At 41.4% G+C, this 19,966-nt stretch overlaps 1 protein-coding gene across 1 annotated transcript in view; it reads right to left on the bottom strand.

Annotated features, from left to right (window-relative positions):
• Positions 1 to 3,935: 3,935 nt before the first annotated feature.
• Positions 3,936 to 19,966, bottom strand: part of OIT3 (oncoprotein induced transcript 3) — a 40,173-nt gene continuing 24,142 nt past the window's right edge. Inside the window, exons 8-9 of the mRNA XM_075347239.1 lie at positions 13,017 to 13,116; positions 3,936 to 4,224 (exon numbers count right to left, since the gene is read on the bottom strand). Coding sequence (XP_075203354.1) covers positions 4,048 to 4,224; positions 13,017 to 13,116 — 277 coding nt within the window. The 3' untranslated portion in view covers positions 3,936 to 4,047. The remainder of the gene's footprint in view (positions 4,225 to 13,016; positions 13,117 to 19,966) is intronic.

Below are 19,966 nucleotides of genomic sequence, written 5' to 3'. Positions count from 1 at the left end.
GTGGAGGCAGAGGGGAAAGCACAGGCACGAGATTATGGGCGGGTACTTGCTGATGACAATCACAGTGCCGCCCATAATCTCACGCCTGCGCACACGTCACCAGCGGTCACACTGTGCTAAGTGCTCAGTCCCGTGAAACTGGCACTGGGCATGCGCGGGGACCTCTGGAGCACTGGGCTGAGTTATCAGCTATGGAAAGGAGCAATGGGGGCGGCATAAAGGACCAGGAGGGAGAATAACGGACGCCAGAAAGCCCGCCCCCGTGACTATAAAAATAAGATTTGCATAGGAAAAGGTAAGACTTTATAAAGTCTTTATTCTGGTCTCAAAGGGGGCACAATAACAACAGGAACCTTGCTAGAATGCAGCACAGGAGCTGCAGAGGGGAATCTTTTAGGTTTAAAGCAAAATGTCTGCTGACAGGTTCCCTTTACAGGGATTCTCAGGTGATGGAAAGCAACAAAGGAAAGAAAATGTCATTACAAGTAAATTCATAAATACTGTTAATTAGCAAATCACACTTGTTATTTCTATGGAACTATTACATCAAAATGACCAATGGCTTGTTATATTGACAGAAACCTGACAGAATAATAGTAAGAAAATAATAGCTTATGAGCATGTGTAGTAGGGAGCACCTCTCCTCGACCCTGCATGTTTAAGAAAATGTGCGCTTAGTGTATATTCTGATCTAATCCAGGGAATGCTAGGGGGGCTGAGGTAAGAAGTGGCTGCTCACACTGCTGTCCACCATGTCTTTCTGATCTAATACTTGACATAACAGGGATGCTGAGGTAAGAAAGAGCTGGTCATACTTCTGTCCACCATGTCTTTCTGATCTAATACTGGTAATATTAGGGATGCTGAGCTAAGAAGGGACTGCGCACACTGATGTTCACCCAAGGCAGCCTGGTGGCTCAGTGGTTAGCACTGTTGCAGTGCCCGGGTCCTGGGTTGAAATTCCACCAGGAACAAAATCTGCAAGAAGTTTGCATTTAATTTCATGAAAACTGTTTAAAAAGGCAAACAGTGTCTGTTGCCCATAGCAACCAATCACATCAGTGCTTTCATTTTATATTTTACTTTTGAAAAATAAAAGCTGCACTGTGATTGGTTTCTATGTTGCAACCTAGATATCTTTAGTTGTAGGTAGCTTTCTTAACCAGTCCCATTGCCTAAACATCAAAGGAATAATTACAAAACAGGGTTCTGAATTTGAAGCAGAAGGGCAGAATGGAAGGATACATTAAAGTCTGCCTGTCATTTCAATAAAATTTAACATATCATGGAGACATGTCAAATGTATATTGATGAGGATCTGGGATGACCACCACTTCCTACAATACAGGGGGGTAAAGACATGGAAAGCCAAAGCAGCTGAAGACCGAATATTATACTGTCTATTGACAATCTTCATGATTTATAATTATTTTTTTGTTTATTTTTTTTTTTTTATTTCATTTGTTATAACATTTTTTAATGGCAGATTGTGTGCGAAATTCGACAAACTGGGTACACTAAAGCCTGCTTTACACGTTGCAATTTGTTGTGCAAGCACGTTTGTGATGTGACACGCCCAGATTGCATATGTGATCTAATGAGATCGCACGTTGGTCGTTCATTTGCTGTCACACGTGCGTTAGTAGTTATGTTAAATTGATCAATTTTGTGTGCGATCCTTTAGATCATGTGTTCTGTGACGTATGCATTGGGCACCCTTTTTTTTTTATTGACTTGCCAAGCGTGTGTAATGTGTAGGGATGCGTTTTTACTATGTCATCTGCCATTCAGCTCTGCTACATGGCCGCTAACAGCAGACAGCCATGTAGCAGAGCTGAATGGCAGATGACAGCAGACACAGAAAGAGCCGCACGATCAGAATGAACTCGGGTTAACTTCACCCGACTTCATTGTCATGCTGCGGCTCTGTCTGTGTCGCGGCCTGATTAGCGGTCACCAGTGAAGGACTCACCGGTGACCGCTAAACTCCTGAGTAACTGAATTGAGCAGCCCTCTCTCATATACTCACCGATCCCCGGCGCGGCGCTGCACGGCATTCACACTGCTCCGGCGGCTTTTACTATTTTGAAAAAGCCGGCCGCTCATTAAACAATCTCGTATTCCCTGCTTTCCCCGCCCACCGGCGCCTATGATTTGTTGCAGTGAGACACGCCCCTACGCTGAGTGACAGGTCTCTCACTGCACCCAATCACAGCAGCTAATGAAGAGAATAGCGCGATCAGCTGAGCTGTCACTGAGGTTACCCGCTGTCACTGGATACAGCGGTGGCCGCGGGTAACCTCAGTGACAGCTCAGCTGATCATGCAGCTGTCTTCAGTTGCTGCGTGGAGCTGACAGGAGCGGCGGTGTCTTCTGCTGCTCCGGTCACCTTCATGCAGCAGAGCTGGAAGCGACGCTGGACCATCCTGGATTACGCCGGACATGGAGGGCTTTTTCGGGCTTATTAAAGTGGTGAACGAGGGTATATGTTTGTGTTTTTTATTTCTAATAAAGGATTTTTTCGGGTGTGTGTGTTTATTTACTGTCACTTACAGATTAATCATGGAAGGTATCTCGGGGAGACGCCTGACATGATTAATCTAGGCGTTATTGGCAGCTATGGGCTGCCAATAACTCTTTATTACCCCGATTGCCAACGCACCAGGGCAAATTGGGAAGAGCCGGGTACAGTCCCAGAACTGTCGCATCTAATGTATGCGGCAATTCTGGGCGGCTGCTGGCTGATATTGTTAGGCTGGGGGGCTCCCCATAACGTGCAGCTCCCCATCCTGAGAATACCAGCCTTCAGCCGTATGGCTTTATCTGGCTGGTTTTAAAATTGGGGAGGACCGCACGCCGGTTTTTTTTAATTATTTAATTATTTATTTCACTGCACAGTATAGACACGCCCACCGGCTGCTGTGATTGGGTGCAGTGAGACACCTGTCACTCAGCGTAGGGGCGTGTCTCACTGCAACCAATCATAGGCGCCGGTGGGCGGGGAAAGCAGGGAATACAAGATTGTTTAATGAGCGGCCGGCTTTTTCAAAATAGTAAAAGCCGCCGGAGCAGTGTGAATGCCGTGCAGCGCGCGCCGGAGATCGGGGATCAGTGAGTATGAGAGAGGGGGTAAGAGGGATAGACTGACATGGACAGAGAGAGAGGGACAGAGATAGTGACCGACTGACAGAGATTAGTGAATGACAGACATTGTGAGGCGCTTCAGAACGCAGATTTTCAGCTGCGCTCTGAAGCGGACCTTTTTAAAGCTGCGGTGCAGAGCGCACACCTGCGCACATAGCCTCAGACATCAAAATCTATGAGGGATGTCACACGTTTCAATTGACTAGGTTCGTGCAACAAAACGTTCAATTCTAGACAAAGATACGATGTGTTTGCGATCAACGGTTTTGCGTTCAATCCTGATCGCACGTAGGTGTCACACGCAGATACCTCACAAACGATGCCGGATGTGCGTCACTTACAACTTGACCCCAACGACGGATTGTGAGATATATTGAAGTGTGTAAAGCGTGCTTAAGTTTGGCAAATTGGTACAAATTCAAATATGCCTCCTATTCTTAACTCTTATGCTTTTTGTGCATTTTTTTTTAGCTAAAAGTAATACACTCCTTTAAATAAGCTTTAAAATGTAGCCGGTTACACAGATTGGGGGGGGGGGGCACAGTTAAAGACCAAATTACCGTAGATTTTTTGCTCCATTTGAATATTGAGGTATAGTTGTACCAACAATTTTGATGTAAATGAAATAATGAATAATTAGTAAATATATAAAAAATATACATAAAAAAACCCCATTCCAACCATTTTAGTACAAAAAAATGCGCAAATGCAATGCTGAATCAGCATCATGGTTTTTAATTAAAATCCTGATCACTTAACTGTGTAACAGCCATGATCATGGTGCTAAGAGTAAAACATTCAAATATAAATACAATAGAAAATATAAGTAATGGAAATATGGAGCAATAAAGATAGCATTGAAGCACATTATATACATCACTGTCAAGATAAAGGGAAGAAAAACTACTCTTCCATGTCTATTATTATGGGGCCTCCAGTGAGAAGATGGTTTGAGAGGTGCCTTGTTTCTTCTTCTTCAATATTTGCTGATCTACGCATTCGACGTCGACAACCTTGAGCACATCGTGATCGCTCATCTGTAGCTCCACAGACCAAAACTTGACAATGTAAGAACACCTCCTGTATGATGCAAAAGAAGCAATGTAAGACATTTCTAAAGATTACCTCTTGCAATTAAATGGGTTGTCTCAAGTTCTTACATGGTTAAAATTGCAAAATTCTTATAAAAATACAAGCAACTTGGCAATTTCCTTCCTATTAAAAATTCCTCTCAGTTCTCAAGAATAGAGGATTTTTTTTTTTTTTACAGCATACAGATTGTTGACTAGGGTACCAGACGCCCTGCAGTCTCAGGGTGGATGGTTACTTAGAAAAGCATCTTGTGCCGCTCCTGTAGTAGGCTCTATGCTTGATATCCTGCGAGCGCAGCTCTAAAGCTGGCCTGGTCGCTGGATCGGAACAGCCTCAGTGTCCCTGAGCATCTCTAATCTACAGTATATCACAAAAGTGAGTACACCCCTCCCATTTTTGTAAATATTTTATTATATATGTTCATAGGGCAACACTGAGGACGTGACACTTTGATGGCTATGTGCGGAGCTATTTAGAAGGGACACCAAATTTACACTGTTCTACAAGCTGTACCTAGACTTTACATTGTATCAAAGTATTATATCTTCAGTGTTGTCCCATGAAATATATAATAAAATATGTACAAAAATGTGAGGGGTGTACTCACTTATTTTATATACTGTATGCTGCCTTTACCAGCAGCCTGGTAGATCATTTAGTTTGGACCAATGGCATGACCATACCACTGGTCTGAGCTATCAATCTTTAGGACAGCAAAGCCCTCTGCAAAGCAGGAAACAGGATGCAGTGCCCTCCTGAAGAAAGAAGTAGATAAAACCTTTTTAATAGGGTATATTGGTCTTACCTCTACCAAAAAATGGTTGGTCTGGTATTAACAAAATTAAAGAAAAAACCCAAACAACATACTCTTATACTGGAAAAAATAAACTATCTTAAAATATAATACCCCCTCCAGTCTGACAAAGTTCTAGAATCCAGTATAAGGACTAATCTGTATATCGGTTGCGTGTTACATTCAGCTGCTTTATTGTAGTAAGTAAAATTAATTCAAATAAAATCAAGCCCTAAATAGCACAACATATTTACTGTTTGAATGCATGTCTCCAACAAGATGTTTTAATGGGATACATATATAGCAAATGTAGATGTCTACACCTATTACTCTATACCATAAGGTAAGCCTGATATTTTATAAGGGGATGCATGCATTCATAATATTATCAAGTCAGTGGTGTAACTAGAGTCTGATAGGGCCTGGTGTTTCCCCCCTTCGCATGTCAGTCAGATATATGGATTCTTGTGGGGTACTAAATCATATAAAGACATATGTATTGCCTTCCTTCCCATTATATAGTAGTGTCCCCATCCTGTACTAATGTCCCCCATCCTTGGCTTCTCCCAGATATATATTGTTTTTGGCCATTGGTGGCTGTTCAGATTCAGCCATCAAGCCCTGTCCTCAGGCTATTTATTTCATGCAGCATTTGCTTGGCAGTAACATAGGAAGAAAGGAAGGGATCCGGCACCAATTTCTTCTTAAAATAAAAACATTCAAAAGTTTATTGGATTCTTAAAAAATTCCTGTGGACACCATGGGGAGGGGGGGGTACCAGGCATGGGAACTTTACGTGTTTCGGACTCACATTAAAAACACAAAAAGTCCTTATTCATAAACGCGTAAAGTTCCCATGCCTGGTACCCCCCCCCCTCCCCATGGTGTCCACAGGAATTTTTTAAGAATCCAATAAACTTTTGAATGTTTTTATTTGAAGAAGAAATTGGTGCCGGATCCCTTCCTTTCTTCCTATGTTACTGTCTTTACCGGTTGGACCTACCGGTGGATTCCAGGCACCCGCAAGGAACAGCAGTCCGGGTTGCAGGTGAGCTGAAAAACTTTTTTTGTCTAGCATTTGCTTGGGCCTGTCCTGCCCAAAGCCATGATTCAGTCATGGGTACTGGATTGAAAAGTACCAGCTAAATGCTGCTATAAGCAGTTCTACTTTTTCATATGTGAGGCCGTATGGCACATTTTAAATATAAAATATTTTAGAGTAGGACTGAGCCAAAGAGATTTGCCGTGATGTGACAGCTCAAGAAATTACAATTTTTTTGCCAAAAATCTCAAATTTTAAATAGTACAGTTTGGAATTTTCAATGCAGTGCACATTTTTGTAATTCATGCCATATTGAGTTGAGCTGACTTTTTTATTTTATATACCTGGAAAGAGATTATGATCGGGAACCAGGATATGTCCCACATCTTGGTATATATGCTCCCCCATCCTCACCCCTTCAAGGTATACACAGTGGGAAAAATAAGTATTTGATCCACTGCTGAGTTTGCTATTTTTCCTACCTACAAATAATGGAGAGGTGTCTAATTTTTATCGTAGGTACACTTCAACTATGACAGAATCCCCCCATAAATCCAGAAAATCAATGTATGATTCTTAAATAATTAACTTGCGTTTTATTGTATGAAATAAGTATTTGATCACCTACCAACCAGGAAAAATTCTGGCTCTCACAGACATGTTATTTTTTTCTTTACGTAGTCCTCCTATTCTGCACTCATTACCTGTATTAATTGCACCTGTATGAACTTGTTACCTGTATAAAAGACACCTGTCCACACACTTAATCACACTCCAACCTCTACACCATGAACAGGACCAAATAGCTGCCTAAGGACACCAGGGACAAAATTATAGACTTGCACAAGGTTGGGATGGGCTACAGGACAATAGGCAAGCAGCTTGGTGAGAAGGAAAGAAACACAAAGAAAGCACAAGATGTTTGTCAGTCTTACTCGGTCAGGCGCCGCATGCAAGGTCTAGCCTCGTGGGGTAAGGATGATTCCGAGAAAGGTCAGGAATCAGCCTAGAACAGGAGGTAGAGCTGGTCAAAGAGCGCTCGGACCATAGTCTCAAAGATTATCATTAATAACACATTGCGCCATCATGGATTAAAATCCTGCAGGACACGGCAGTTCCCCTTGATCACGCCATTACATGTCTAAGCCTGTTTGAAGTTTGACAATGACCATCTGGATGATCCATAGGAAACATGGGAGAAGAACATGTGGTCAGATGAAACCAAAATAGAACTTTATTGTATCAACGCCACTTGCCATGTTTATAGGAAGAAGAAGGATGAGTACAACCCCAAGAACACCGTCCCAAAGCGTGAACGTGAAGCATGTGGTTGGAAACCTCATACTTTGGAGGTGCTTTTCTGCAAAGGGGACAGAATGAATGCACCTTATTGAAGGGTGGATGGATGCAGTCATGTATCGCAAGATTTTGGCCAACAACCTCCTTCATCAGGAAGAACATTGAAGATGGTTCATGGCTGGGTCTGCCAGCATGACAATGACCTGAACCGCACAGCCAGAGCAACTAACCGGTGGCTCCGTAAGAAGCATTTCAAGGTTTTGGAGGGGCCTAGCCAATGTCCAGACCTGATACCCAATAAAAAAAAAATCTTTGGAGAGAGCTGAAACTCAATGTTGCCCATCGACAGCTGGTAAACCTGAAAGATCTTGAGCAGATCTGTATAAAGGAGTGGGCCAAAATCTCTGCTGCAGTGTGTGCAAACTTGGTCACAAACTACAGGGAAAGTTTGACCTCTATAATTGCAAACAAAGGTTTTGTATCAAATATTAAGTTGTGTTTTTCTAGTGAATCAAATACTTATTTCATGCAATAAACTGCAAATTAAATATTTAAAAATCATACAATGTCATATTCTGATTTTTTTTTATTCTGTTTGTCACAGTTGAAATGTACCAACGATAAAGATTACAGACCTCTCCATTCTTTCTAGGTGGGAGAACTTGCAAAATTGGTAGTGTGTGAAATACCTAATTTCCCCACTGTATGTCTCCCATCCATGCATCTTGGGCACCTTACAAGTATTCTGGGCCTCTTCCAGATATATATATATATGTCTCCCATCCTGGTACATATGTTCCCCCATCCTGGGCCCACCCTGGTATATATGTACCCAATCTGGGCTTATCCTGGTATGACGAAAGTGTGGACACCCTTGAAGTTGTTCCAGAAAATGAAGTATTTCACCTCAAAAATTATTGTAGTTACACATGTTTTGTTATTTCCTTTGTGTGTATTAGAGCAACACAAAAAAAACTGAGAAATAAAAGGCAAATGGGACATAATTTTACATTAAACTCCAAAATGGGTTGGACAAAATTGTTGGCAACTTTCCAAAATTGTGGGTAAACTAGTTTCTTTCAAGAATATGGTGTTCTTTCAAACTCACCTGTGGCAAGTAAGATGTTTGGGCAAGAGTAGAAGAGAACTGTCTGAGGACTTGGGAAGTAAAATTGATGAAAAATATCAACAATCTCAAGGTTACAAAGTCTCTCTAGAGAGATATTGATGTTCCATGGTGCGCAACATAATCCAGAAGTTTGCAACCACTGTAGCTAATCTCCCTGGACATGGATGGCAAAGATAAATGGATGAAAGGTTGCAAGGCAGGATTGTCCGAATGGTGGATAAACACCCCCAATTAAGCTCCAAAGACATTCCAGCTGTTCTGTAGGCTTAGGATGCATCAGTTTCAGCGTGAACTAGCCGCCAAGATTAGAATGAAATTAAAGACTATGGCAGGAGACACAGGAGGACCCCACTGCTGACACAGACACCTTAAATAGCTAGTTTGCAGTTTGCCAAAATGTATACTCCTTCTGGGAAAGAGTCTTGTGGACAGATGAGACCAAGACAGAGCTTTTTGGTACAGCGCATCATTCAGTTTACAGAGAATGGAATGAGGCCCACAGATAAAAGAACAAAGTACCTACAGTCAAATATGGTGGAGGTTCAAAGATTTTTTTGGTTGTTTTGCATTATCTGGCACTGGGTGCCTTGACTGTGTGCAAGGCATCTCAAAATCTGAACCTTACCAAAAGATTTTGAGTAGCCGTGTAGTGCCCAGTGTTAGAAAGCTGCGTTTCTGTCCTCAGTCAAGGGGTCTTGAAGCAGAACAATGACCCCAAACATAGCAAAGTACTATAATGCTCAGGAGCAGGGACAGGTCAAAGAATACCCTCAAATGTGCATTACAATACTTTGAGAGCAGAGAGAAGTGCACGTGAGCAGGAGTGCAATGAAGGACTCTGTGTAAATGCCGCTGTTAGAGATTAACAACGGAATTTAACAGGTTTTTCAGTGTTACAGCACGTCTTGCTGGCATACTGTAAATGCCACTGTTAGAGGTTGACCACAGCATGTAAGAGGTTAATAGCTGCACTCCACTCACAGCTGTTATAGTCATATGATAGTTGAATCTGAGTCTTGCAAGCCCAAATTAAAGTCAGGGAGCTAGTAATGTGTTAAAGAAGGAGAAGTACAAAAATGAAACTTTACCATGTCCTTAATCCATTCACCACCGGGCAATTTTCAATTTTTCATTTTTGCTTTTCCCTCTCCTTTGAGGTTTTTCTTTTTCTGTCAATATTGCCATATTAGGGCATAGTTTTTGCAGGATGAGTTGTAGTTTTGAATAAAACCATTAGTTTCACCATATAGTGTACTAGAAAATGGGAACAAATTCCAAATTGGGAAAAAAAGTGAAAAAAGTGCTATTGCAAGATTGTTTTTGTTTTTTTTATTCACCATGTTCACTATATGGTAAAACTGACATATTAGTATGATGCCTCACGTCAATACGAGTTCGTAGATACCAAACATGTATACCTTTACTTTTAATGAAAAAGGTTAAAAAAACAACAGAATTTAGTCCAAAAAAAGAATAGCACTTTTGTCGCCATTTTCAGTGACCCGTAGTGTTTTTTTTGGGATCTGGAGCTCAGTGACTGCTTACTTTTTGCGTATTGAGCTAACTTTTTTTTTACTTATACCATTTTTGTGTAGATGCACTGTTTTGATTGCCTGTTATTGCTTTTTAAAGAAATGTTACAGCTACCAAAATACTTAATTTTTGTGTTTGGAATCTTTTTCTTGCCACGCCGTGTACCACTCAGATTAATTGAGTTCATATTTTGATAGATCGGGCATTTCTGAACGTGTTTTGTTTTGTTTTTAAATTTAACGTTTTTATTTACAATTGGGCAAAAAGGGGGGGGATTTTTTTTAAATTTTTTATTGATTTTACTAGTCCCCCTAGTTGACTTTATCACTGCACACTGCAATCACCTGTGCATTTCTACTTATCAGACCAACATCGCTCTGATCAGCAAAAATGCTCATCTCCTGTGAATGCCGACGATCTGTCGGCTCTCATAGGGAGTTAGTCATGGTAGCATCAGGGGTAATCAGCTGACCCTGCACTACCATGGCAACACATTCGCGCCCCGTGATCATGTTACGGGGCCGCCAATGGCAGTATGGAACAGCACAGAATGCATGCCTCTATGGCTGAAAGCCAACAGCTCCCGGGAGTCAAATGTAATTTTCTCCATGTAGCCGGGCTTTCAGTGCAGCAGTCAGACAGCATTGTAATGCTATTACCCAGCCAATTAACCCATTATCTGCAAGGTAATAACGATTGGTGACATGACAGGTTCCCTTCAAAGGGAATCTGTCATGTCCAGAAATGCTATTAAAGGCACGCTCACACAAACACGAAAAACGGACGAGTGCAATGCGAGAAAATCTCGCATTGCACTCTGACCAATATTAGTCAATGAGGGAGAGCAGTTGGTCAGCTATTCTCACATCCAGATTCTGGATGAGAGAAAAGTCTCAACATACTGCAATTTTCTGCAAGAGCTGTATCACTCGCACCCATTCAAGTGAATGGCTGTGAGAGAAATATCGGGCTGCACTCGGATGTTATCCCAGTGCAGTGCGATAAACGCACAGACTGACAATGGAGTAGATGGGGGGATTAACCCCTCCCTCTCCTCCGCAGCACCCGCCCTCAACTTCACAGCTGTGACCCGATTGCAAGATCGGGTCACAGTCGCATGACACTGGCTCATGCTCGCAGCAGAGCCTGAGCCGGGGGTCATTAGCATATCGCATCCGATGCTCTCACATTGGATGCCATATGCTAGTGTGACTCCAGCCTTACCTGCAGATGTTATGTAACAGCAGCTACAGAGAGAATATGAACTTTTATCCTCCCTTTAGCCTCTCAATTCAAGTCATAAGGGCTTTACAGGGAAGAATTACAGTCACTGTTCCATTTACTGTGAGTAAGGCTGTACCCACTCTCAGATCCTTTGATTGACAACCATCTTTTCAGCAAGTATGAGTGATGCATGCTAAAAATCAAAGTGATGGGAAATGAGTACAGCGCTCAGAGAGTATAGTGAGCAGTGACTGTAATCGCTCCCTGCAATGCTGCAAATGAGCTGCTAGGGAGGGAAGATAGAAGTTTATTTTTTTCCTGTAACCGTTGCTTCAGTAAAGCTGCCTAACAATTTTAATGATACGTACCTACAAATTAACCTTATATCTGCAGGGAAATAGTGTCTCTGGAATTGATAGGTTCCCTTTAAGGGGGTTAACTGATACAACATTATCCTTGGCGTGTATAAATATTTTATTGAGCTTGAATGAAAAGCATATTTTTTTTTTTATTTTTTTTATTAAAGAAGCATGCCCAGCAAAGTTTTTTTTATCCTTTAAACATATTGCAATTATATTACATACCACTGTGTACTTACAATTGCTTATTTTTCCCTTTTAGTTAATTCTTCTCTTTTCCATTAAGTCTACGACATCCCGTGACTAAAAACCAGAGTCATCATTAGAAGTACAAAGTGTTTTCAGTAACCTAGATTTCTAATTCTAATGATAAGTCATGCAGGGCAACAAGACTTTCCATTTCTACAGTACATAGAGCTTAAAAGGATTCAGCTAGTCTGTTTCGAATCACATATCATATATCTAATGGAAAATAGAGGAATTAACTGGGAAAATGGCAAAATGAGCATTTGTAAGCACATCCTGCTATGTACGGTAATATAATGATTGCAATATATTAAAATTAGACAAACTTTGATGGGAGTGCTTCTTTAGACAGAAATTTACTTTTTCCATAAAAAATAACACAAATTGATTCTGCTTATATTAATTGTGCTAAGTATCCATGCTGTCTCAGGGGCATCAGGAAAATTATCAAAGTTATAAGCCTGCGACATTGAAACCGCTTTTCATTTTTAATGCACTGACCTAAATGTGAACTATAGTTTGTAAAATAATTTCCTATGCAGAATGATTTTTTTGCATTTATAACTGGATGATGCTGTAAATACCAGTTCTGTATGCTAAATTAATAGGTCATCGTACACTAGAACTCAATGCCATGAGTCCTCCCTATTGATATACAGTTCAGTCTATGAACTAGAATTAGGAATAGCAATGACTGTCCTCCTCCTGGGAACTGAATTACTACAAATATTATGATTATAATTATTTCCAGTTTAATAAGATTCCAATCGTTGAGGGAAGATGTTGACCTACTGTTCTCAGTCTTAGTGAAGGGCATGGCAACTGGCAAATATGGTTCACACACAAACACACATACATTATAATATATATATTGCAAAAAATGAAAAAAAAAATGGTTGTGCAATTTTATCTTAATATCTCAGACTCAATGTATTCTCCTATGGCCACATAGAACAGTTAAATATCCTTCTCGGCACTTTTGTAATATTCTAAACCACCAATGTAAGAAGGAAAGGAATGCGTAGGTGCTTCATATTTATTTATAATAAACTCATTACCATTGTATTCATAGGCCTCTTGTTTTTACAAAAAAAAAAAAAAAAAGAAGATCTTTTATTCAAATTATGAAATTCTTATGATAACGCTCATATTTACCTTATTGTCTTTTCCCACAAATTTAAACACTGGGACCTGAAAGTGTTTGACAAGATGATCCTTTGAGGAGTATTGTTTTACAGCTTCATCTGAGACACAGCTGAGAAAAAAAGAAGAAATTACAATTTAAGAAGACTGTCAGATTCCCTCATTGTTCTGCCCGATTTGTCAACCATGTTGTGGTGGTATAAGTCTTGGCTAGTAATGCATTTAAAAACCAAGAGCTTCAGATGTGTTTTTTTTCCTTTTGTGCTTAAACACATTAAAGGCATTTTTTGGTATATTTGTTATGTTCTGAAATGATGACCAGAAGCATACTCCTCTCCTCCAACATTGTGAGTACAGCGCAGGCTGCTCTGATTTTTGGTGCCAGCTCCAGGTGCGATGATTGTTTAGTACCAATGTTACTGGACTGCTGTATCCTGTGAATGGCTACATCGCTCAAGCGACTGGAACAACATGCAATCAGATGTTTCTCTGCCATTGCGCAATTCAGCTGACCACTGCAGAAAATCACAGGCTTCACGGGTTATGTGACATCCGGATGGTGAAATCATCCCCTCTTGAGATGGCACAACCAATAGAGAAGCTTGCACTGGATATACAGGGGTGATAAGAAATGTGTACGCCTCAAGGAGTCCTGATCTTCTCCCATCAAATTCCTATGTTGCTATATGAAGAGACCTGTATACAAAGGGTAAAGAGGGCAAGGAGGCTGCTGCTTATTTGAGAAGCTAAACCAGCCCTCTTTTCGGTCTTCATGAGTTGTCACAGAGAGAGGGGTGGCTTAGCATCTGAAAGAAAAAGCAGTCCTTTACACACTTGAAACTCATGCCGACACACAACGCTATTTCCTGTGTTAAAGAGCAGGGCCGCCTCTAGAAATTTCAGGGCCCCATACTGGCAACTTTTTGGGACAACTTGAGACTCCGCTCAGGCTCCACCCCACCTCCACTGCTCAAACCTTCCCCACTCTCAACGCAATGCTTGGAAAAAACATTCCAGAAAATGAAGTATTTCCCTCAGAAAATTAATAATACACCCCCTACACCATCTCTGTCCATAACATACCCTCCAAACCACCCCTCTCCATAATATCTTGCCCACACTGCCCCATGTATAATATCCCCCCAAACACACTGCATCTCTGTATAGCATACCTACACACAATGCCCCGTGTATAATATCCCCCCACGCACACTGCTCCTCTGTATACAGTTAGGTCCAGAAATATTTGGACAGTGACACAATTTTCGTGAGTTGGGCTCTGCATGCCACCACATTGGATTTGAAATGAAACCTCTACAACAGAATTCAAGTGCAGATTGTAACGTTTAATTTGAAGGTTTGAACAAAAATATCTGATAGAAATTGTAGGAATTGTACACATTTCTTTACAAACACTCCACATTTTAGGAGGTCAAAAGTAATTGGACAAATAAACCAAACCAAATATTTTTATTTTCAATATTTTGTTGCGAATCCTTTGGAGGCAATCACTGCCTTAAGTCTGGAACCCATGGACATCACCAAACGCTGGGTTTCCTCCTTCTTAATGCTTTGCCAGGCCTTTACAGCCGCAGCCTTCAGGTCTTGCTTGTTTGTGGGTCTTTCCGTCTTAAGTCTGGATTTGAGCAAGTGAAATGCATGCTCAATTGGGTTAAGATCTGGTGATTGACTTGGCCATTGCAGAAGGTTCCACTTTTTTGCACTCATGAACTCCTGGGTAGCTTTGGCTGTATGCTTGGGGTCATTGTCCATCTGTACTATGAAGCGCCGTCCGATCAACTTTGCGGCATTTGGCTGAATCTGGGCTGAAAGTATATCCCGGTACACTTCAGAATTCATCCGGCTACTCTTGTCTGCTGTTATGTCATCAATAAACACAAGTGACCCAGTGCCATTGAAAGCCATGCATGCCCATGCCATCATGTTGCCTCCACCATGTTTTACAGAGGATGTGGTGTGCCTTGGATCATGTGCCATTCCCTTTCTTCTCCAAACTTGTTTCTTCCCATCATTCTGGTACAGGTTGTTCTTGGTCTCATCTGTCCATAGAATACTTTTCCAGAACTGAGCTGGCTTCATGAGGTGTTTTTCAGCAAATTTAACTCTGGCCTGTCTATTTTTGGAATTGATGAATGGTTTGCATCTAGATGTGAACCCTTTGTATTTACTTTCATGGAGTCTTCTCTTTACTGTTGACTTAGAGACAGATACACCTACTTCACTGAGAGTGTTCTGGACTTCAGTTGATGTTGTGAACGGGTTCTTCTTCATCAAAGAAAGTATGCGGCGATCATCCACCACTGTTGTCATCCGTGGACGCCCAGGCCTTTTTGAGTTCCCAAGCTCACCAGTCAATTCCTTTTTTCTCAGAATGTACCCGACTGTTGATTTTGCTACTCCAAGCATGTCTGCTATCTCTCTGATGGATTTTTTCTTTTTTTTCAGCCTCAGGATGTTCTGCTTCACCTCAATTGAGAGTTCCTTAGACCGCATGTTGTCTGGTCACAGCAACAGCTTCCAAATGCAAAACCACACACCTGTAATCAACCCCAGACCTTTTAACTACTTCATTGATTACAGGTTAACGAGGGAGACGCCTTCAGAGTTAATTGCAGCCCTTAGAGTCCCTTGTCCAATTACTTTTGGTCCCTTGAAAAAGAGGAGGCTATGCATTACAGAGCTATGATTCCTAAACCCTTTCTCCGATTTGGATGTGAAAACTCTCATATTGCAGCTGGGAGTGTGCACTTTCAGCCCATATTATATATATAATTGTATTTCTGAACATGTTTTTGTAAACAGCTAAAATAACAAAACTTGTGTCACTGTCCAAATATTTCTGGACCTAACTGTATTTCCCCATGCACACTGCTCCTCTGTATAATATCCCCCCACACACAGCTCCTCTGTTTAAATATCCCCCTACACAGCATCTCTGTATAATAGCTCTCCCACACACACTGCTCCTCTGTATAATATCCCCCTAAACACACTGCTCCTCTGTATAATATTTCCCTTAAGCGGGCTTTACACGCTGCGACATCGCTAATGCGGAGTCGTTGGGGTCACGGATTTTGTGACGCACATCCGGCCGCATTAGCGATGCCGTTGCGTGTGACACCGATAAGCGATTTTGCATCGTTGCAAAAACGTGCAAAATCGCTAATCGGCGACATGGGGGTCCATTCTTAAAAATCGTTACTGCAGCAGTAACGAAGTTGTTCCTCGTTCCTGCGGCAGCACACATCGCTGCGTGTGACGCCGCAGGAACGAGGAAGCTCTCCTACCTGCCTCCCGGCCGCTATGCGGAAGGAAGGAGGTGGGCGGGATGTTACGTCCCGCTCATCTCCGCCCCTCCGCTGCTATTGGGCGGCGGTTCAGTGACGCTGCTGTGACATCGCTGTGACGCCACATGGACCGCCCCCTTAGAAAGGAGGCGGTTCGCCTGTCACAGCGACGTCGCCGGACAGGTAAGTATGTGTGACGGCTGTTGTGCGACACGGGCAGCGATTTGCCCGTGTCGCGCAACAGATGGGGGCGGGTACCCACACTAGCGATATCGGGACCGATATCGCAGTGTGTAAAGTAGCCTTTACACACACTGCTCCTCTGTATATTTATCCCAGCACACTTGGTTCCTCTGTATAATATCCCTCCACACTCACTGCTCCTCTGTATAATATCCCATACACACAGCTCCTCAGTATATCACCATCACACACACACTGGTCCTCTACATACACACGTGGTCAAAATTGTTGGTACCCCTCATTTAATGAAAGAAAAACCCACAATGGTCACAGAAATAACTTTAATCTGGCAAAAGTAATAATAAAATTAAAAATATATGAACATGAAGAAATGAAAGTCAGATATTGCTTTTCTGCTTCCACAGAATTTTTTTTAAAATATAAAACTCATGAAACACTCCTGGACAGAAATGATGGTATTCCTGAAAATAATGTGACACGAGGGACATGTTAAATCAAGGTGTGTCCACTAATTAGCATCACAGGTGTCTACAATCTTGTAATCAGTCAGTGGGCCTGTATATAGGGCTACAGATACTGACTGTACTGTTTGGTGACATGGTGTGTACTACACTCAACATGGCCCAGAGGAAGCGAAGGAAAGAGTTGTCTCAGGAGATTAGAAAGAAACTTATTGACAAGCATGTTAAAAGTAAAGGTTAGAAGACCATCTCAAAGCAGCTTGATGTTCCTGTGACTTCAGTTGCACATATTATTCAGAAATTTAAGATCCATGGGACTGTAGCCAACCTTCGTGGACGCGGCCGCAGGAGGAAAATTGATGACAAATCAAAAAGACGGATAATACGAATGGTAACAAAAGAGCCCAGACAAACTTCTAAAGAGATTCACGGTGAACTTCAAGCTGAAGGAACATCAGTGTCAGATCACATCATTCGTCGTTGTTTGAGCCAAAGTGGACTTCATGGGAGACTACAAAGGAAGACACCATTGTTGAAAAAAAAAAAATCATAAAAAAGCCAGACTGGAATTTGCCAAACTACATATTGACGAGCCACAAAGCTTCTGGGAGAATGTCCTATGGACAGATGAGATACAAATGGATTTTTTTTGGCAAGGCACATCAGCTCTATGTTCACAGACGGAAAAATGAAGCATATCGAGAAAAGAACACTGTCCCTACTGTGAAACTTGGAGGAGGCTCTGTTATGTTCTGGGGCTGCTTTGCTGCATCTGGCACAGGGTGTCTTAAATCTGTGCAGGCTACAATGAAATCTCAAAACTATCAAGGATTCTACAGAGAGATGTGCTGCCCAGTGTCAAAAAGTTTGGTCTCAGTCGCAGGTCATGGGTCTTGCAACAGGATAATGAATCAAAACACACAGCTAAAAACAACCAAGAAAGGCTAGGAGAAAAACATTGGACTATTCTGAAGTAGCTTCTATTAGCCCTGACCTAAATCTTATTGAGCATCTTTGGAAAGAACTGAAACATGTTGTCTGGGAAAGGCAACCTTCAAATACGAGACAACTGGAGCAGTTTACTCTTGAGGCGTGTCTAAAATACCTGTCAAGAGATCCAGAAGTCTCACATTCACAGTTACAGGAATCGTTTAATTGCAGTGATTGCCTAAAAAGTGCAACAAGATGTATCGTTAAGGAAGGAAGGGTGCCATCATCTGTCCAGGCCGATTTCATGAGTTTTATTTTTTATTTATTTATTTTTTAAATTCTTTGGAAACAGAAAACAAATGTCTGACTTTCATTTGTTCATTTTCATAGATTTTCATAGAGACCAAAAGTTTGGACACACCTTCTCATTCAAAGATGTTTCTTTATTTTCATGACTCTAAAAATTGTAGATTCACATTGAAGGCATCAAAACTATGAATTAACACATGTGGAATGAAATACTTAACAAAAAAGTGTGAAACAACTGAAAATGTGTCTTATATTCTTGGTTCTTCAAAGTAGCCACCTTTTGCTTTGATTACTGCTTTGCACACTCTGGGCATTCTATTGATGAGCTTCAAGAGGTAGTCACCGGAAATGGTCTTCACTTCACAGGTGTGCTCTGTGAGGTTTAATAAGTGGGATTTCATGCCTTATAAATGGGGTTGGGACCATCAGTTGTGTTGTGCAAAAGTCTGGTGGATATACAACTGATAGTCCTACTGAATAGACTGTTAGAATTTGTATTTTGGCAAGAAAAAAGCAGCGAAGTAAAGAAAAACGAGTGGCCATCATTACTTTAAGAAATGAAGGTCAGTCAGTCCAAAAAATTTAGAAAATTTTGAAAGTGTCCCCAAGTGCAGTGGCAAAAACCATCAAACGCTACAAAAAAACTGGCTCACATGAGGACCGCCCCAGGAAAGGAAGACCAAGAGTCACCTCTGCTGCAGAGGATAAGTTTATCCGAGTCACCAGCCTCAGAAATTGCAGGTTAACAGCAGGTCAGATTAGAGACCAGGTCAATGCCACACAGAGTTCTAGCAACAGACAGATCTCTAGAACAACTGTTAAAAGGAGACTTTGTGCAGCAGGCCTTCATGGTAAAATAGTTGCTAGGAAACCACTGCTAAGGACAGGCAACAAGCAGAAGAGACTTGTTTGGGATAAAAAACAGAAGTAATGGACATTAGACCAGTGGAAATCTGTGCTTTAGTCTGAAAAGTCCAAATTGTCATGCCCTGATGGCGGCCCTGTTAAAGAGGATCTGTCACAAGGTCAAAAGTGTCCAGTTTATTTATTCTATTCTATTCCCACTGTTCCCGGTATTCATTTTTTTATTTTTTTTAATTCCCTACACTGATTCAGAGATATGGGCCTTTTTATTTAGTACTAATCTTTATAGTCTTTACCAGGGAGTGGCTCTCTGGAGTCTCTGGGGTCGTGTCTTTAGGCTGTTATGCATTACAATTTTGTGAGATATGCCCCCTTACTAAACAGCATAAAAGTCAGCATTAAATAAAAGGTCCGTATTTCTGGAAATGTATGGCGCATGAAAAAAAAAAGGAATACACAGGGAAGCAGTGAGATTAAAGTGAACAAAAACTGGCCACTTTTGACCTAGTAACAGGTCCTCTTCAAGCACAGGACCACAGGAGCAGCTTGAGGGAGACAAATAGAATGGTTATGAAAACTAAAGCCAGTGCTATACTGGCACTATCATGCGGTTTCTAAGCATACATTTAGTTGTCGGCTCGGATGTATAGTTTTTGAAATACAAGCAAGTCAAGTTTGAGAAATGTACAGCATTTTGATTGGCAGGAGCTGCCAAATAGCTAATAGCTGGGGTGGGTTTTGATATTCATTTCCGCCCCCTGCCTGTCCGTCCTCCCCAAACAAAAAGCTGTATATTTCACAAACTTTACTTGAGTACAACTGTTATTTTTGATAGTATTACTGAATTATGCAATGTGTGCACATTTAGTAATTGGTTAGAGACATT

The sequence above is a fragment of the Anomaloglossus baeobatrachus genome, chromosome 5, assembly GCF_048569485.1.
Source record: "Anomaloglossus baeobatrachus isolate aAnoBae1 chromosome 5, aAnoBae1.hap1, whole genome shotgun sequence".
Taxonomy (NCBI): Eukaryota; Metazoa; Chordata; class Amphibia; order Anura; family Aromobatidae; genus Anomaloglossus; species Anomaloglossus baeobatrachus.
This window is presented reverse-complemented; position numbering and strand designations above follow the sequence as displayed.